At 59.6% G+C, this 15,595-nt stretch overlaps 1 protein-coding gene and 1 long non-coding RNA gene across 2 annotated transcripts; one reads left to right on the top strand and one right to left on the bottom strand.

Moving 5' to 3' along the window:
• LOC141943830 (maestro heat-like repeat-containing protein family member 2B) lies at positions 1-4,495 on the top strand. The gene is made up of 9 exons (XM_074869491.1): positions 1-245; positions 1,189-1,298; positions 1,748-1,900; positions 2,134-2,282; positions 2,503-2,665; positions 2,950-3,143; positions 3,757-3,894; positions 4,092-4,203; positions 4,375-4,495. The coding sequence occupies exons 1-9, from the start codon at positions 56-58 to the stop codon at positions 4,423-4,425; spliced, it is 1,260 nt and encodes a 419-aa protein (XP_074725592.1). The 5' UTR covers positions 1-55; the 3' UTR covers positions 4,426-4,495.
• A 2,865-nt stretch (positions 4,496-7,360) lies between these two features.
• LOC141944897 (uncharacterized) lies at positions 7,361-8,134 on the bottom strand. Its single transcript, XR_012629357.1, has 3 exons — positions 8,112-8,134; positions 7,911-8,006; positions 7,361-7,392 (listed from the first exon to the last, which is right to left on the bottom strand). It is a non-coding gene; the product is annotated as an uncharacterized LOC141944897 (long non-coding RNA).
• Between the last annotated feature and the right edge of the window lie 7,461 nt (positions 8,135-15,595).

The following is a 15,595-nucleotide window of genomic DNA, read 5'->3' as shown; positions in this document are numbered from 1 at the left end:
TTATGGGGCAGCCCTTCTGCCTGCCCCTCTGCCCGGTTGCTGTTCAGGCAGCAGGATGGGCGGTAGAGGCGAGCGGGTGCTGGGGCTGCCTGTGACCCTTTCCTGCTGCTCTCCCCTGCAGAGAGGCGGTCCCTGCAAGCAGTTGGGCTCCCTGGTGGGCCTGCTGGGCTTCCTGACCACCGACTACCTGGCTATGTCCCGTCAGAGGGCATGGGTCTGCCTTGGCTACCTTCTGCAAATGCAAGGTGAGGAGAGCAGGTGCTTCCCAGCCTCGCTCAGCCTGATTCTCCCTCCCTTCCTGACCTGGTGCCACAGGGGTCTCGTGGGGCCAGGCCCTGTCTCCGTGAGGGAAGGAGGAGGAACATGCTTCGCTGGTTTTGTGCCCCCACCCTGTTAGCCCTCGGCCTCCCTGGCCATCTCAGGAAGGATCTCGGGGAGAGGGTTGCGGAGTCCCACCTCCCCGGGGCGTGAGTGAGGCTGGGTGGTCAGGGCCATCCCTTGCTGCTGTCTGAGAGCAGGACACCATCACTGATGCCGGGGACTGCTGCCCTCCACGCCTGTCCCCCTCCCCATTCCAGGAGAGACAGAGGGTGGTCAGACAACTTGCTCAGATGAGGTCCCCAACATTTCAGAGAGTGCCTTCCCCCTCGCGCCGTGCCTTCATCCTGGTGGGACAGGCAGCTCCCCAGGAAGTCTCCAAACTCCTCCCTGCTAGGGAAGACATCTCCTGAGCACAAGGGAGGAAACCAGCGTGCTGCCCAGAGCCAACTGGGCAGCGAGGAGGAATCTGAGCTGCAGGCCCAGAGCATGCTGCAAAGGGCTGTGTTTGAATCCTCTCCTCTTTGGGCAGCAGGGTCTGCCTGTGCTGGGGAAGTCACGGGGAGGTCTCCTGCCTCCCAGAGATGGTGGTGGTCTGTGTGGGAATAGGGGACTCAGCTGCGAGGAGCAGAGGCTTCTGAAACCCTGAAGCCCCAGCAAACGTTTCAAGGAGGAAGAGGGCTCTTCCCAGCCCAGGATTTGTCAGCCATTTATCAGGCTCAGGAAATCCTGCTGCCCCGAGTTCAGCAGGGCCCTGGGTTTCCCTGTGGCCTTCACTGCCACCACTTGGGTTTTCCTTTATCGGTATGTGGGACCAGAGGTTGGGCTTCTGTAGATGTGACTTCTCTTTTCTCCTGGTGTTTGTCCCAGCCAAGACCATGAAGGTGGTGCCTCAGGCAGATGAGATTGGGAGCCTCTGTGAGAAGCTGAACAGCCTGGACACTGAGACTATGTTGGAGGCCTGCACCAAAATAAGAAAGGTAACTGGCCCCAAAACAGTGGGGTGGGGGCCAGCTCCTGGGCTCCTGCATGTCTCCCTGCTCCCCTCCAGAGAGTCTCTCTGTCTCCAGAGTGAGCTGCCAGGACAGGGGGTGTTAGCAAGTAGCTTTTGGCTTTTGGCTTTTGGCTTTGAACCAAGAGTGTCCCTTAGGCACACTGGAGCAGATACCGTGATGTGTGTGTTTGCGCACACGTCTGTGTGTGAGTGCTCTTGTCAGAATACACATTTGGTACATAAGCAAACCCCGTGGGGGAGACACTTCCAAGTGGGTGAGCTGCATCAGAGGTAAAGGGCACTGCATGCCCAGCAGGAGGATCAAGTGATTGCCCCCTGCGTGACTGCCGAGCTAACAGTCCTGCCAAGTTCCCTTTCCGAAATGCGGGAGCAGAGCTGTGACACGGTCTCTCCTTGTTTCTGACTTGTTTCCAGGCTGTTTGTAAATGCATCCCCCCAGCACAGGCTACAGACTTCCTGACTGCCAACCTGGACAGCTTGCTGCATGTCACACCCATACGTGCAAGAGTGTGGTGGGAGTGGGTGTTTGCCTTCCTGGTGGAATCCAGCAAGGAAATACTCCAGGAGGTAAAGGGAACCTTTTTCTCCATTTGACTCTGTCTTTTCTCCTGCTGGCTGTTGCACTACACCGCAGATGTGGGTCAGGGTCAGGCACGGCGGGAGGGGGGAGGTTTCGAGCTGGGTCTGGACTCTGTGTCGCAGGAGCAGGCGTTGCTCATGTGCTGAGTGACTGTGTCCGGGCCCCGCAGGACGAGGTAAAGGACGTGCTGAGCCCTTCTCTCTCCTCTTCTTCCATCTAGGTGCCCCAAATCCTGAACACCCTTTGCACCTACTACATGCGGCAGAGCACTCACAGGCCCTTCTTGCTCCATGCGGTGTTTCTCCTCGCCCGCTTTCACCGGGAGCCTGTGATCAGCAGCCTGCTCCAGAAAGGTCTGCCCATGGACAGGTTCGTGCACTACCCGCTTCCCTGCTGTAGTTAAACAGTGACCCTGCAGCTTGCTTGCACTGGGGTCTTTTTCTTCTGCCTGAACGGTCTTGGGTGTTGCACGACTGCGTGCTTGTGTCTACTGTGAGTGGGGTGTAATCCCCACTGCAGATGAGGAGGTTTGAGGGCACTGCAGGACTGCGAGGATATGGGCTCAGAGTGAAAGTCTCTTCCCTTGCAGTGACACGGTGACGGTGTGGAGGAGCCTGGGGGGAGAGATCTTTGGGATTCAGATCCTGAGGTGCTTAGTGGAGAAGCTGAGCAGAGCGGGAAACGACTCCCTGGGGACTGACTCCTCCGCTTGTGAAGGGCACAGCCCTCAGACCGCTCTGGAGACTGTGACGGTACGTTCAACGGCAGACGCCTTTCTGCAGCTTTGCATCTGCTTTCTAGCTCCTACTTTGGCACAAGGGAGTCAGGTGCCCTTTGTGGAGACTCCCAGGGTGCTGTGCTGCGCCGGCCTCAAGGAATGTGGGGAGTCAGGACAGTTTTGTGCTCCTGAGCCACAAGGCTGTCGCAGAAGTGACAACCACAGAGAGCAACCCCCCAGCCCAGGCAGGCGGGGGAACCGGGCTGGTGGGAAAAGGCCTTGCCTGAACACGTGGTTCTTGGTCGTGTTTCCCTGCAGATCACCTTTGCCATCTCCGAGGTGGTGCTTGCCCTGAGGAGCACGGAGGAGCTCAGGCAACTGCTTCCCCACCTCCTTCCTTGCCTTCTGAGGTGGGCCAGTGAAACGCTGGGCGAGGAGAGGCTGCTTTCCCCCAGGAGCAGCTATAAACAACTGTTCCTCAAGGGCTGGGTGCTTGAGCAGAAGCCGTGCAGGTAAGGGGTGACGGGGGAGATGGAGGGGCTGGCTTCAGTTCCCCTGGCCAAGGCAGGTGCCTTTGTGGGGCTGAGGGAGTGCTTCGCCTGCCCCGCTTCCTAGATGAGGAAATGGGTTGTTGCGGTTGGTTTTCCTTCTGTTCCTCCATGGAGAAACTCTGGCTACCAGGCAGGAAGGTCTTTACGCAGCTCTTATTGAGGACGGCTGTCGTCTGCCCCCCTGCATACCCTTGCATGCACAATAGCATTGCACTCCCTCGATGATCCCCCGCTGGGAGCAGTGACTCTCGCGGGCACTGGTGTCATTCTTCGCAAAATGCTGGTGGGAAGAGGTATTAGGTGTTGCCTCGGTTGGTATCTGTCGTGGAGTCAGTCTTGGGGCATGGGTTTTCTTCTGCTTCAGCGGGTTTGGGGCATGAAGAAAAAGCCAGTGTTGGTCGCTGCAGTCTTGAAGGCTGTAAAGCATCCTTCAGGGGTATTTAACTCTGCTAAAGATAGGTCTTCCCCTAACCTGCTGTGATTTGAGAATTCTTTGGGTTTGTGCTGTTGCTGTTGTTCTGGTTTGTTTTGTTTGGCTGTGTTTGTTGATGATGTGTTTTGTTTCTTTTGCCAGGATTTTCCTTTCAGCCATCGAGCTGGTGCTAGGCAGATGCATGGCGCAGAAGTGGATGCGGCTGCTCATGCGCTGGGCAGTGTGGGCTCGCCTGGAAGACCCCCTGGCTTACCCTGAGGGCGTGAGTCTCCTGAGCAGGTGAGAGCCCCAGGGGTGCATCTGGCCGACTCCTGCAGGGCTGTGCCCAGGGAAATGGCTGCCGGGACCCTTCTGGCGTGCCTGGGAAGCCGTCCTGAGCTAAGAATAGCGTCTGCGTTGGCGCAAGGGCACGTTGGAGACCCGGCCTGTGTCCTCCCTGGGTAAATGTGTGTCCCTCACTTGTGTCCCCTGCGCAGAGTCCTGCTCCACGCTGGGCTGGTCTCCTCCTCTCTGGTGAAGAACCTCGTCCCGTGGCTGGATTCCTGCTCGGTTAAACTGCGGGTGACAGCTGCAGCTTTCCTTGCTGAGGTAAGGCAGGAGAAGGGGAAGGAAGGGTCCAGAGGACTTTTCCTGAGGGACTGCTGCTTGGGATGTCTTTTTTTGTGGGAAGATCCCTGGAGAATGGGTCTCATGAGTGGGGTGGTGCGGGGAGCGCCTGGCCAGGACCAGGTCCCCACGGCGCTGCCTGTGTTGTTCCAGATCTCTCCGGACTGCGCGATGCTGGTGACCTCCGAGGGGGGCTGGCACTAGAGTGCCTCCACGATACCTGGCCCCAGCCAGCACCAAAGAGTTCATTAAAGCTCGTTACAAGAGGCCTAAAGAGGAGCGTATCATTTTTTTCCCTGATGGCACCTTCGTGGTTGGCGAGAGCACATGTGGGTGACACCGAGGCGGGGGCTGCCAGCTGTGGGGCCCCTCTCAGATCTTCCCAGGCTGGGAACAACGGAGTCGTGCTGGGAGAGACCCCAGCGCAGGCCTCTCCCCATGGGGTCCCGGGGCCTCGCCGTGCCAGGGTGAGAAAGTGGACTTAGCCTTCTTTAAGCAACCCAAGGAAGTCTCCAGATGCAAGACTCCAGGTCTTATTGGGGACTCTGATGACCCTGACACTCACTGGGTTTGAGAAGGGGAGAATAATACTCCAGATGCTTTTAAAGCTGGCTTTGCTATAAAAAAAAAGTGAAGTCAAAGGACCTGCTCAGGAAATTCACTTTTAGGAATAAAATGGCCCATTCAAATGTCCCTTCAAATGCCCAATTCTGTTCATCTAGTCCATTACTTGGGCTCCGTGTATTCTGATGGCCATTCAGGACAGGAAAGATGCTTGTATTGGACCGCTGGGTGCTGAAACCAGATCAGGTTGGCTCCCCACTGCACTCGTTTGGTTCTTTATGAAGTTCATCCTCCATTGATCTGGGTGGCTCCTGCTGTAGTACTTTTGCTGTGCAATGATATGACATCATACAGCTATGGTATCACACCGCTATGGCATACTACACACAAACCATGGGTTATTTTCACCCAAGATTTTATCTCCTTGCAGTGCTGAGGGCATGAGGAGACAGGCCAGTGTCTCCCCATGTCCCCTCTGCAGTTCCCCTCACATTATTTGGAGGCGTGGTGCTCCTTAATTAACGATTAACGTGTTACGACAAAATTCAGCGGTGTGTGGATTGAAAAAGCAGTGATGACCCTCTCCCGTTTCATTCTTTCTTCCCATCACTTGCTCAGGCTTTGGGAAGACAGGAAATGAAGAAAGGTGAAATTCTTGGACGCCAGTGATTGAACTCTCACTCTCAGCCTCAGCTGAATCCCTTCTCCTTGGGCAACACTGAAAGACACAGGCTGAGATCTTTCACCATGGGGGCAGATGCTTGGTCCTCTATCAAGACAGCAATCTGTTGTGATTTAACCCCAGCTGGCAACTGAGCACCACACAGCTGCTTGCTCACTCCCAAGAAGCAGGATGGGGGGAAGACAATTGGAAGGTTAAAAGGGAGAAAACTTGTGGGTTGAGATAAGATGAATTTAATAATTGAAATAAAACTAATAATGATAAATTGTAATGGAAGGGAAAATAAGAAAAAGAAAAAAGAGAGTGAACCAAAAGCCAAGAAAGACAGGTGATGTAAATGAAAAACAACTGCTCACCATCACCCAACCACTCGCTGGTGGGGTGGTGTGATGAGCAGAGAAGGCCTTGACTGTGGGTAAGCAAGGCTCAGCAGTAACAAAAGCATCCCTGTGTTATCAGCACTTGTGTGTCCAGCACAAATCGAAACCACAGCCCCATTCCAGCTACTGTGAAGAAAACTACCTCTATCCCAGCCAAAACCAGCACAGCTGTGCAGGTGCTTGCGATGTCACAGGTGGCTGAGTAGGTGTTAGGGCAGGAGCAGGCCCTGGCTCATGCAGGTGGGCCCTCGGGCCTTGCTGGTGGCCCCCACAGCAGGGCCCCCCTCAGCCTGTGGTCAGCCCAGAAAGGGGCTTGGTTCCCTCTCACACCCTCACCCTCATCAAGGACCGTGACTGTGCAAGGCGGAAGCGTGTGTTTTGTTGGAGCAAACTCTGCAGGGGGTTCAGTTTGGATCACATGGATGGTGGGGCCACCAGCACAGGGGGCTGAGGCTCACACGTGCTCACAGCGGGGCCGGCATGCACGGCAGCCCCGGGGACAAAACCACATCTCTGCTGGTGGGCTCCCTGTGTGGAGCTGCCCCTGACCCCCGCAGATGTGCAGAGTTGTGCTGGGGGTGAGGAACAGCACCAGTGGGGCCTGGGGTGATGGGCAGGGGTCCGACGGCCCAGCCGGAAGCCTCTGCTACACTCCGTCCCTCTGCTCAGCCCCTCGGCTACTGCTGACACTTTAAGGTGCCCCCGACATTCCTCCCCCATTCCCCAGTGCCCCCTGCTCCCCCCAGTGTCCCCCTTTTCCCCTGCTATGCCCCCACTGTGTTACTGGGCGGTGCCGTGGGCGGTCCCAGGGTGACAGGACACCAGGAGGGCAAGGCCTGCTGTGGTGACACGGTTGGGGCTGACCTGGGCTGTTCCCATGTGCTGTGGTGGGAGGGGTGGCAGGGGGATCTCCATGGGCAGTGGCAGGGCACGGCGAGGCCCCGGGACCCCATGGGGAGAGCCCTGCGCTGGGGTCTCTCCCAGCATGACTCCACGTCCCTGGACCAGGATGGTCTGAGAGGGGCCCCACAGCTGGCAGCCCCCGTCTCGGTGTCACCCACATGTGCTCTTGCCAACCACGAAGGTGCTATGAGGGAAAAAAAAAATAGGCTCCTCTTTAGGCCTCTTGTAATGAGCTGGGGCCAGGTATCACAGACACACGCCTCCAGTGCCTGCCCCCTTCGGAGGTCCCTGGCATCCCACAGTCCGGAGAGATCTGCAAGGGGAGAGCAGCAAGAAAAGGGTCACAGGCAGCCCCAGCACCCGCTCGCCTCTACTGCCCATCCTGCTGCCTGAACAGCAACCGGGCAGAGGGGCAGGCAGAAGGGCTGCCCCATAATCCTAGGAGCCCCGAAACCCAGCCCCCAGCTGGGCAGGGCTCCCTTCCAGGGACAGGAATGGTGGGAATGGGACACAGGGCACATGGGGGCCCCTACTCACCAGCAGCTCACATCGCTCCTTGCAAGCGCCCAGCACATGGGCGCAGACCCACAGGGCTCTCTCCCGCTCCCATTCTTTGGCTGAGGTGAGCCAGCCCTTCAGGACCTGGGGCAAGGTGCATCTCTCTCACAACAGAAATCTTTCTCTTCCTGAGATCCCTCTCCCTCCTTCTCTGGCCCCTTCCTGGCACAGCCCACAGCCCCAGCAAGCACTGGCACTGCAGCCCTCACCACCCCGCTCTCTCCAGCTGCCTCTGCCCTGAGCCAGGTGTTGCTGCCCTGACAGCGTCTCCCCACTCCAGCCTTCCCCCCGGCTGCTCTCACCCAGCTCAGGGCTGACTCTTGGATTTCCCTCCTTCCCCCTGGCTGCTCTTGCCCAGCTCAGGGCTGGCTCTTGGCTTTCCCTCCATCAGGACCCACTTCTCTGCCTGTCCTGAGGCTGCAGTGGCTGGGCAGGCACTCCTGGCCCCCCGCTCAGCCCCTGGCCCCGGCTAGGCGCACAGCCTCGCAGCAAAGAGCCAAAGCCCCACTTTCTGCAGGAAAGGTGTCCCACTCCTATCCCCCCACCTTGGCCTCGATCCTCTGCCCCCACAACACTTCTCCTGTTGCCCCACGGCTACTCACAAGGACCACATCATCAAAGCAGGCAGAGGTCGCCTCTGTCTCCATCAGGGTTTCCATGAGGTGGCTCAGATCTTCCATGTTCCTCCTGTTCAGAATCTAAAAGCAGGAAAGGAGAGCTGAGGGTCTGCATCATGGGGGCTGCCAGGGCGCGCTGAGCTGGGATCCTGACCCAGAGGTGGGCAGGCACTGGCCGCTGGGTACCTGCACGTTCACAGCTGCCTTCCCTGTCCTCCTTCTCTTTTCCATCTGTTCCTTGGAGGGATAGGACAAGGCACTCTGGCAGCACACTGACAGCAGCTTGCGGTTTTCCTCCCTGCTCAGAGGTGGCCTCAGCTTGCTGGACAGAGGAGAAAGGGAGAGAAAACAGAAAGGGGATTTAATAGCCCTCTCCAAAGCACCTTAAACCACAACTGGGCTCCTCCTAATCGAGGACCCAGCCCCTGCCAGAGAGCACTGCCTTCAGCTCCAGCAACTCCTGCCTCCCTCCAGGCAGCAGGCAAACCCCCACCCCCCGGGGCTCCCTTCCTTTGGGACACACCCAAAGTGCGGAACACCCTCCCACCCCACAGCCCCAGCACCTCCTGGCCCCATGCTCAAGGCCACTGGGGCTGCCCCAGCCAGCTGGGCTGGGGCACACTGGGGGTCCCCAGAGCCCGGGGAACAGACCTCACCTCAACTCCTCCAGGACGTGGAACACTCCATACACCAGGGAGTCCCAGGGCTCTCCCTTTATCCAGTCCTGCACGTCCCAGAGAGACAAGGGCAGAGTTGGCAGCAGGCAGAGATATGCGACAGCCCTCCCGCTTCCCCCGGGGACAGGCTCTGCTGCCAGGCCTGGGCAGGCACTGCCCCAGCACCCCCATGGGTCCCCAAAGGCACCGCGGGAGGGACCCTGCTCCTCAGCCACAGCCACCCAGCACTAGCACCCAAGGGCCCTGCTGTTGCACCTTGAGCCAGGGTTGATGAAGACAAAAGTGAATGAGAGCTTCTGTAAGCAATGAGACGACAGACACCATCAAAAAATGTCTATACTCTCCACTGTCCACCTTAGCAATCTTGAGAAATCTCTAAAGGCACAAAGAAGGAGCAGCTTAGAAGCTGTTCAAAACACTTGGGCATGGTTTAGATCCCAGTGAGATCCGTGGGTTTAGAGAAGACTTTTCTGAATGACTCCTCAAGGTCTCTGTCTCTTAGACTGTAGGTGAGGGCATTGATTAAAGATGTTAGGGCAGTGTAGAAAAGAGAATATTTCTTTTGGGTTTCCTATTCTGAGAGCATCTGGTAAGGGATACACACTGTAAGAGTCCCACTGACAACTGTATCCCCAAACAGCGATCAGAGGACAGGAGCAGGCGTAAACATCTTTTGCTTCCTGGTGCTGAGAGAGATTTTCAGAGCGGGGGAAAGGACATAACTGTGAGGTGCCAGAAACTGTAGAGATGCAAAGAGAGCACTACACAGAGTGGGAGAAGCAGGGATCTCCCAGGGAGGTCCCGGGGCCATGCCGGGCTGTGTGAACAAAGGGCTCTGGGACAAGCCAGAGGGTACAGGAAGGTCCTGAGGGGACATAAGGGCAGGTGGGGGCCTGGGGGAACCCCGAGAGGACCCATGGGCCAATGGCGAGCTGGCTCAAGGGAGCCGGCAGTGGAACCCTGCCCCGCCCAGCCCAGGCATTGGGTCACAATGTGTCCCCTTCTGTGACATCTCACAGTGCCGTACGTAGCCCTGCAGTGTCTGACAGGACAGCGACACACAGGGCAGGAGCACAGAGCTGGCGAGGAGACCCTGAGCGCAGCCCACGCCATTCCCTGCTGTGGCACCGAGGCGTTTCCCTTAAGCTGTGTCCTGTCCCCTAGCCACTTTCCTCCTTTTCACAGGATGGTGGAAAGACCCTCCAGCTGCCCCAAGGTGGCCTGGGAGGAGGTGGAGGCTCCCCAGGAGAACAGCCCTCCGGAGCCCTACGAGGTGTCCACGGTCCAGCCGCTGCAGGCCGGTGAGTGAGGCGCTTCCCAGGGCTGGGCAGTGCTGGGGCCAGCGAGCACAACCAGCTTGATGCCAGGATCCCGTTTCCTTGGCACATTGGCAGCAGGGGTCCCACGGGCAGGGGTCCCAGTGGTGCCTGAATGCCAGGGCCTGCCCCAGCGCAACCCCTCTCCTCAGCTGTGCTGAGTTTAAATGCTCTTTTCACCCTTTGGGAGGCTTGTTGGCAAAGATGGTGTGTCCTACCGACTCTTCTGTGTTTCCATGTAGGCGAGACACTGACAGAGGAGAATCCAGAGCTCCAACCGGGATGGGATTCTGAGAGCACCTGGTTGCTTTCTTTGCTCAACGGCACGGATATGACAACGGTAATGAACTCCCCCCTTGCTGGGACTCTTGTCCGTGGCATCAGCCGGAGGCTTGTGTCAGCAAAGGGACCCAGAACCAGTGGGGTTGGCATGGCCTCCCTGTCCCTGGTGAGAGGGTTCCTGCTGTCCCCGAGCAGAGGCTACCTGAGGGCAGCGCTCCAGTGTCCCAGTAGCAAGCTCCAGCCCTCCTGGCCACCAACAAACCCTGGTTCTCTGTAGGGCCAGCACAGGGTTCCTATGATCCCAAACCTCCTCCCTCACCCTGGTGACTCTCTGCTCTCATCCTCTGCCCTGCAGAGATTGCCATCCCTGCTGCCGGCTTTCCTGCGGCCGCTGCTGCCAGTGCTGCCGGGCATCTCTCGCCAGAGCTGTTCACGCGGCTCAGCCACGCAGCACCATCAGGATGCTCAGTGTGACATGTCTTCCTTCCCTTCCTTCCTCCCGTAGTTGTTTACAGAATCCCTCCAGCCTTCTCAGGTGACAGACATTCTCCTCGTGGCCATTGAGGCCTTGACAGCAGATGACATCTCTGACAGGCAGATGGGCAGCAGCATCATGGACATGGCCATGACCATGACAGACCCTGCCTCCTGGCAGACAGATGTAAGTGCCCTGTGGCTGGACTGCCCTGCACATGAACCCTGTCAGGCCTTGTTCTTCCCTCCCTCACCCAGTTCTCTCAGGCACCTGAAGCCATTTCAAGGCGGCAGGGAGGGATGGGAAGGGCAGCAGTGTCAGTGGCAGCTTGGGAAATGGCTGCACTCCAGTGGCAGCACCACCTTCAACTGTGTCCCCTCCAGGTGCCAAAAATCATGAGGTACATCCACAGAAACATGGAGTGCATCTGCACGGCACCAGCCCGCTGCAGCCTGAACTCACTCCTTCTCCTGCTGGTCGAGTACTGCCCCAGGGATGCGGTCAGGAGCCTGTTGAAGATATCTCCAACATGTGACAGGTACTGGCCCCAACAGCCTTGAGGGCTTGTTCCCCGTGGGGAGAGGGGCCCAGAGACTGTCTTGCTGCCAGACCCATGGAAAGCTGCAGGACACCACTGAGGACCAGGGCCCTCCATCCTGCCGCGCTTCCCAGCCCCAGTGGGTCGGCCAGGCCCACAGCAGCCAAAGCCGGCCAAGACAGAGCCCTGCCACCACGCTCCTCCCTGCCCCATGGGGAACAGCACCCCAGCCCCCTCCTGCCTGCCAGGGCAGGGTCCCTGGGCACTCCAAGTGAGGGGGGTGGGCAGGGCCAGGGCTGCAGCACCACCCGGGTCCAGAGGAGCTGGCCTGGGCACGGTGCAGGGGCCAAGGCAGCCCTGCTGACTGAGCGCTCTGGGTCTGCAGTGCTGCCCTGGCCATGTGGGAGGTGATGCTCTCCAGGCCCTGGGCGTTACGGCGCGTCTTGAACCAGCTGGTGCGCGTGCTCCAGGATCGGCAGCTGCGCAGGGTGTTCAGCTCGGCGGTGGAGGACGGCTGCATCTATCCCTTGGCTGTGAGTGATGAGACTGGCCCTTGCTCACCTTCAGGGCTGTGCCCGCCTTTCCCAGGGCAACAGAAACCCCCCTCCCCTCCCATCTGCCCCCACAGAACAGAAGCCCCTTTGGCCAGAAGGGACCCGCCCAGCATCAACCATGGGGAGCTGCCCCATGCTGCTGGGGCCGTGGTGCACAAAGAGGAAGCCCATCCCTGCCCAGGCAGCACACTACTTCCCCCTGCCTGCTTCCCCCTGCCTGCATCCCCCTGTCTGCTTCCCCCCGCCCTGCTCTGCAGATGGGAAACCTGGGGCAGGAGAGGGGAGGGGAGGGGAGGGGAGGGGAGGTGGGGGGTGGCCTCTGCACAGGCTGAGCCAGCCGCAAGGCCCCGCGGGGACAGGAGACGCTCCTCACCACCTGCCTGTCGTGCTGCCTTTGTGCCTGCTCTTGCTCTTCCAGAGGTGTTCTCACTTCTCAGAGGTGTGAGAACGAGAGGCTGCTGGTGGTCAGAGGAAAGCAGGAGCTGGCACAGACACTATAGTGCAGTGTGTGACGAGGTGCAGGGCACAGGGGGGCAATGTGGCCCCCGCAAGGGCAGAGTTGCCCCCAGGACAGGCTGTCTGGCCCCAGCGCTCTTGCCCTGAGATGCCAGTGGGGACCAGGAGCCACATGGGGCTTGGAGTCCTGGAGGCTCTGCCACTCTCTCGCTGCCCTCTTGGTTTCAGGTGCTGGCTTACATTAACATGGGAGCGGAGTTTTTTGATGCCTTATACAACGTCCAGAGGTTTCTGAGGCGGCCGAGCAGGGTGATGCTTCCACTGATACTCAGAGTCCTCGTCATGCTGTCAGAGGAACCTGAGACAGTGAGCAGGGCATAGTCAGGTGACTATGGGTCAGGGTGGTCTTTCACTGCTTCACAAAATGAAAACTGTGTGTTTCATACAGGCAAGAAAATTGCAGTTCCTGCTGCCGGACCTCAGGGACGCACTGTGGGATGGCAATGCTTACAACAAGAGGAAGGCCCTGGTTCTCTTCAGGAACGTGTTGGCCGTTATGAACAAGGACGAGGCCAGCCCCATTGCTCTGCAGCTTTCTGAGGAGCTCCTGCACTTCTTTGACAACGTAAGGCTGCTGTGGAGCCTGAGCCCCACCGAAGGGCACTCTGCAAGGACAGCTGCCCTTGGGCCCAGTCCTGCGGACAGCACTCGGGCAGGGCTGCTCCCCTCCTCGCTCCTCTTGTGTGGCCTTTCAGGGGCCCAGGGCTGTTCAGCTGTGGCTGCAGACCCGTCCCACAGCTCCTGTGTTCAGAAACTGACCCCAGAGCATCTGCCTTCCCATCAGCCCCACTCATGCCCCTGCTGACGTGGGCAGGGAGCGGCTGTTGCTGAAGTCCTCCTGTCCTCCTCCTTGACCAGGAGTCCAGCCAGGTGCGGGAGCTCTCCATCAGCCTCTTCAAAGACGTGATCGCTCTGGTGCTGAGGGCCAGCTGGAGAGAGCTGAAGAAGAACATGCAGAAGAGCCTGATCCCACTCTTCTTCCATCTGAGTGACCAGGTTGAGAGCGTGGCAAAGGTACAGACTGCAAACCTGATCAGCAGTGCGGGGAAGGGTGTGCTGGCACCAGGGGGGGCGCTTGGGTGTCGGGGGCAAGGCCTGGTGGCAGCTGGGCTGTTGGAATGTGTCACCTCGAGGTTCCCACTGTCTGAGGCACTGGGGACAGGGCTCCCCTCCTTCCCTGCACTGGGCTCACCGCTGCCTTCCTCCTCCCCCTGCATTCAGCCCTCCAGCACAGCCCTGAGGGAGGGTCCCTATAGCCCCAGCACGAGCAGAGATGGAGAACCTGTCATGGACATTTCCCAGACCTGCCCTGCCCAGTCCAGCGGGGCTCAGCAGCAGCCCACAGCCACCGAACACACGAGTCCCTGCAGGCTTCCCAGCTGTCCCTGCAGAAGTGGGGTAGAGAGCCAGCTTGTTCCCAGCCTGGGGCAGGGAGAGCTGCGGGAAGGGAGATGCAGCTGGAAGGGGACTGGCCCTGCATCCCGGGATCAAAGCTCTGCCTGCCTGGAGCCTGAGTGCGATGGAGCTGGGGCAGCCTCAGCTGGGGAGCCAAGCGCCCTGCTGGGGGTTGCCCATGGGACACGCTGCTGGCTCCATCCTGCCCTGGTGTCTCTGGGCCCTCCAGCCCTCGCTGCCTACAGCCATGGGCCCACACCCGCTTTGCCCTTCCCTGTGTTCCTGCTGGTCCCCCGCTGTCTCTTCTCATAAGGGACTGAGAACAGCTCAGAGCCTGGCTGAGAGATGGGTGATGCCAGGTCTCCTTCTGTGGGCTGTGGTGCCATCTCCCAGCCTCTGCTTCTTCTCTGCAGGCCTCTAGGGACACCCTCCTCACCTGTGCACAGTTTCTGGGGTGGAGGAAGCTCATCTGCCTGGCTGAGACATGTCAGACACACCTGATTGGAGAGTACTTGGTGAGGACAACCCCCAAACCCCAGGGCCAGGCTGGATGAGGGCTGTCCCTGCTCCCCATACCCGTGGGGAGGGCTGTGCCACTGTGCCTCGCCTGCCCTGCTCCAGCCCAGAGCCTGGAGCTGCATCCTCCTTCCCTGCCCTCAAGCACGGAGCCCCCGAGGGCTCTTCTCCAGGCCCCTCTTCCCTCCTGCCCCTGGGTGCTGAAGGAGACCCTGGCCCATCTGGGCCCCGACAGCAAGACAGAGGGGTCTCGCCACCCCCAGGCCCCCTCTGCCTGCGTCTCTCTCTGAACCTCAGCCCCACAGGGCTCCTGGCTGGGAGACGGGAATCGCCAGGGTGGGAGGTGGGGTGGTAGTAGGAGGGACTGGTCCGGAGAGCTGGGGAGGGTCCGTACCAGCCCCGTGCCCTTGTTGCTCTCTCAGGTAGCGCACAGCAGGAGCAGGGTGGACAAGTACCTGTGTCAGAGCCTGCCGTACCTGGAGGACACTCAGGCCACCTTGCGAGAGGCGGCCATCAGGTTCATCGGTGAGCCCCCATCCCCGGGGTCCCTCTTCTGTCAGCCTGGCCCCAGCCCCCACCGCTGCGCTGGCAGCGAGGGGCAGCCCGGGGGATGCCCGAGCCCCGGCTGCCCCAAGGAGGGCCCACCAGGCAGGGAAGGGCTCGCTGGGGGCCTTGCTCAGTCCCACCACCCTCGGGTACTGTCCTTCCCTGGGGCCAGCCCTGCGGAGGGGGAGGAGGGCGTTGCGGCCGAGCTGGCAGGGCTGCGGGCCGTGCTGCTGGGAGCGTGCTGGGGAGCAGAGGTCTGACGGGAGCTCTGTGCCTAGGGCTTGCTGCACGGCGCCCGAGGAATGTCAGCAAGAAGAGGCTGCAGGAGATCTGCGACGGTGCGTAGGGGCAGCGCTGTGCTGGCCGGGGCTGCTGTGGCAGGGGACAGAGCCCGCGCAGGGTGCTGCCATGCCTGGCCCTGCTCCAGGGAAACGCTCCGGGGGCAGGGGAGCATGTCAGGGGCACATGGGGCATTCCTGAGCAGCAACTTCCAGCTGGTCTGTCTGTCTCACGGCATCCTCCTGGCCAGCAAAGCACATGGGTGGGGCTGGCATGGTCTGGAGGGGATTCCTGGGGTCTCTGCAGGCAGTGGGGGTCCATGTCTGCTCTGCTTCCTTCTCTTGCAGCCCTCCAGCCCTTGGAGAGGGACGCTGAACTCTCAGTCAGCTCCCTGGCAGCTCAGACCATCTTGATCCTGACATCTATAGAGCAGAAGCCAAGGTCAAGATGGAGCCTGCAGTCACTGTGCTGGTGGCCCTGCTGAGCCTTGGAGACATTAAATTCTTCTTTGGAAAATGGCCGTGCTTGAATAATTACTTTTTTTAACGAAGACTGAAACAGCAAGCCCAGTGCCAT

Source organism: Strix uralensis, chromosome 5 (genome assembly GCF_047716275.1).
Source record: "Strix uralensis isolate ZFMK-TIS-50842 chromosome 5, bStrUra1, whole genome shotgun sequence".
Taxonomy (NCBI): domain Eukaryota; kingdom Metazoa; phylum Chordata; class Aves; order Strigiformes; family Strigidae; genus Strix; species Strix uralensis.
This window is presented reverse-complemented; position numbering and strand designations above follow the sequence as displayed.